The 2,137-nt window shown below is 36.3% G+C and overlaps 1 protein-coding gene across 1 annotated transcript in view; it reads left to right on the top strand.

The window, feature by feature from the left end:
- Positions 1-2,137, top strand: part of LOC130587216 (sulfotransferase 6B1-like) — a gene marked incomplete at its 5' end in the record, with an annotated part of 4,421 nt that overhangs the window by 1,103 nt on the left and 1,181 nt on the right. The window contains 3 exons of the mRNA XM_057388180.1: positions 505-631; positions 1,401-1,495; positions 1,998-2,133. Coding sequence (XP_057244163.1) covers positions 505-631; positions 1,401-1,495; positions 1,998-2,133 — 358 coding nt within the window. The remainder of the gene's footprint in view (positions 1-504; positions 632-1,400; positions 1,496-1,997; positions 2,134-2,137) is intronic.

Here is a 2,137-nt window from a genome sequence, read left to right as displayed (position 1 = left end):
TGTCACTTAACCTTAGTTTGTCCTTATTGGCATCTTTGTGACAGTTTCCACAAGGGAGTTGCAGGACTTGAACAAATCCTCCAGAGACAAAATGTAATTTGATATGGTTTCCTGTGGGAGGAATTTTATGGCAAGTGAAGGCTCCAATGTGTCACAATTCAGAGAGAATTTGTGKTTTTATGATTTTTCCCTGCTATCAAAATGATGAACTATGCTTGCATTGAGAAAAACATAYTTAGATTCTGCARCATTAATCTGGTTAATCTGTGAAAGATAATAAGTGTCGGCCACCATTTTCTCATGGTACCAAATGAAAGTTAAATACTGCATCTTCTGAATTTGGAATTAAATTGCTACTTCTGCAAGTTGCATACAAGATATTAGAAATTCTCAACTGCAGTTATAAAGTGTATTACTATTATTATTGCTATTATTAATATTGTTATAATTATTTTAATGCTCTGGTCTGCTATGTCTTTCTCTACAAATATTTTTTTTTTCTAGATATTGTTACTGATTCGTAATCCAAAGGATGTAGCTACATCATTTTATCATTTTTCCAAAGGCCTGGCTAGTTTTCCCTCCTATGATACCTGGGATGATTTCTTCAGAGATTTCATGACAAAGAAAAGTACAGTATATCATTCTGTCTTTGTCAATTATCCCGTGATTTGTCTTTGCCTAAAAATGCTTCTACTTCAGTATATCAGCTTATCTAGGATGTTTTGGTTTACAGCACAAAAGCAGAGCTTAAAGAGAGAATTAGAAATCTGAACTGAAATTTACAGTACTTGTCTTAGTGTTGAGGAGAAATCCTTGTCAAAACTTTACTTAAACAAACTTCTTTAATTTGTACAAACTGATATTTTCCTGGARGAAGCAGTTCTTCCACATCTCTGTCTTGGGTCCCCTTTACCCCTCCTCTTCCACGTCCATCATCCTGTGTCTGTGTAGACATATAACCACTACAATGCCAAATTGGATGAAATTAATTATTTGGACTAAGTCTAATGTATTAAAAAAGAGAGAAAATAATGCCACCAGTTTGAAATTACATGTGTTTGGCATAGCACATGGCCAGCAGAAGGGAGGGTTCAACAAGGTTTTAGACTGCATTAAGGAAGTCGGCATGATGGTCCGCAAGACGACAGCTTTTTGGTGGACTCACAGCTGTCTTGAAATACCAACAAGCTGTGCTGTTCTGACTTACAAATGGTATCATATGCCTGAGCCTGAAGCAACACCTAGAATTCTGACAGAAGCCATGTGAACTCTGCCATAGACAYGATTAATAAAATCCTTGGCTGAATCAACTTAATGAGGACAACTAGGTTTATTTTATAAGGAGCTTGTATAATCCTCAGTTATGCTTCATCWCAGGATTCTTCTGTTTTATTTAGTGCCCTGGGGATGCTACTTTGAATATGTTTCTGAATGGAGCAAATACACTGATAAAGAAAATATTATGGCAATAACTTATGAAGAGCTAAAAGAGGTAAGGTTATCCACAGTTACAATATTTTATACTTCAAGGGACATTTTTTTCCTAAASCAATTCACTCATGTAGGGTATTCAAGCCATGTGAGAAAGATTCTTCTCTCAAGGGAGGAAAAGGTRACCTTCAAACTTAAAGACCTTCTTAAAATATTGTTTGTGAAAATTATTCTTGTTTTTTATTTTTCTGTGATATAAACCCAAATAATTGTAAATCTAAATCCCCAGTAATTTTTTTTGGCAGGAGCTTTTATGTACTCAACAGTGTAGAGTTTGCTCACCTGTAAATCATAGCTAATCTTTTGMAATCTATAGGAAGACAGCTCATATCTCCTCTGAAATAATTATGGAGAAGAGAAGCACTATGGACCACTCTAATCCTACTGAACTCTATGAATATTCTATGTATGTAGCAAGCACCGAGATGTAAGGAAGTATAAACCTGCTGGAAAGCAGCATAACTGGTTTGCAAGTCACGTCATATCTTGCTTTGCCTTTCCAGAATCGTGCCCTGGGTGTGAAAAACATCGCTGCTTTCTTTGGAATTCCACTGACTGAGGAAGAGCTTCAGCTCGTGGTAAACAGGAGCAGCTTCCAGTCTATGAAGAAGAACTCAGACAAGACCCATGGGGCATTTGGCAA

The sequence above is a fragment of the Malurus melanocephalus genome, unplaced genomic scaffold (assembly GCF_030028575.1).
Source record: "Malurus melanocephalus ecotype Western Australia unplaced genomic scaffold, MMel_1.1 scaffold_1642, whole genome shotgun sequence".
Classification (NCBI taxonomy): domain Eukaryota; kingdom Metazoa; phylum Chordata; class Aves; order Passeriformes; family Maluridae; genus Malurus; species Malurus melanocephalus.
The sequence above is the reverse complement of the archived record's forward strand: the minus strand, read 5'-3'. Positions and strand labels throughout refer to the sequence as shown.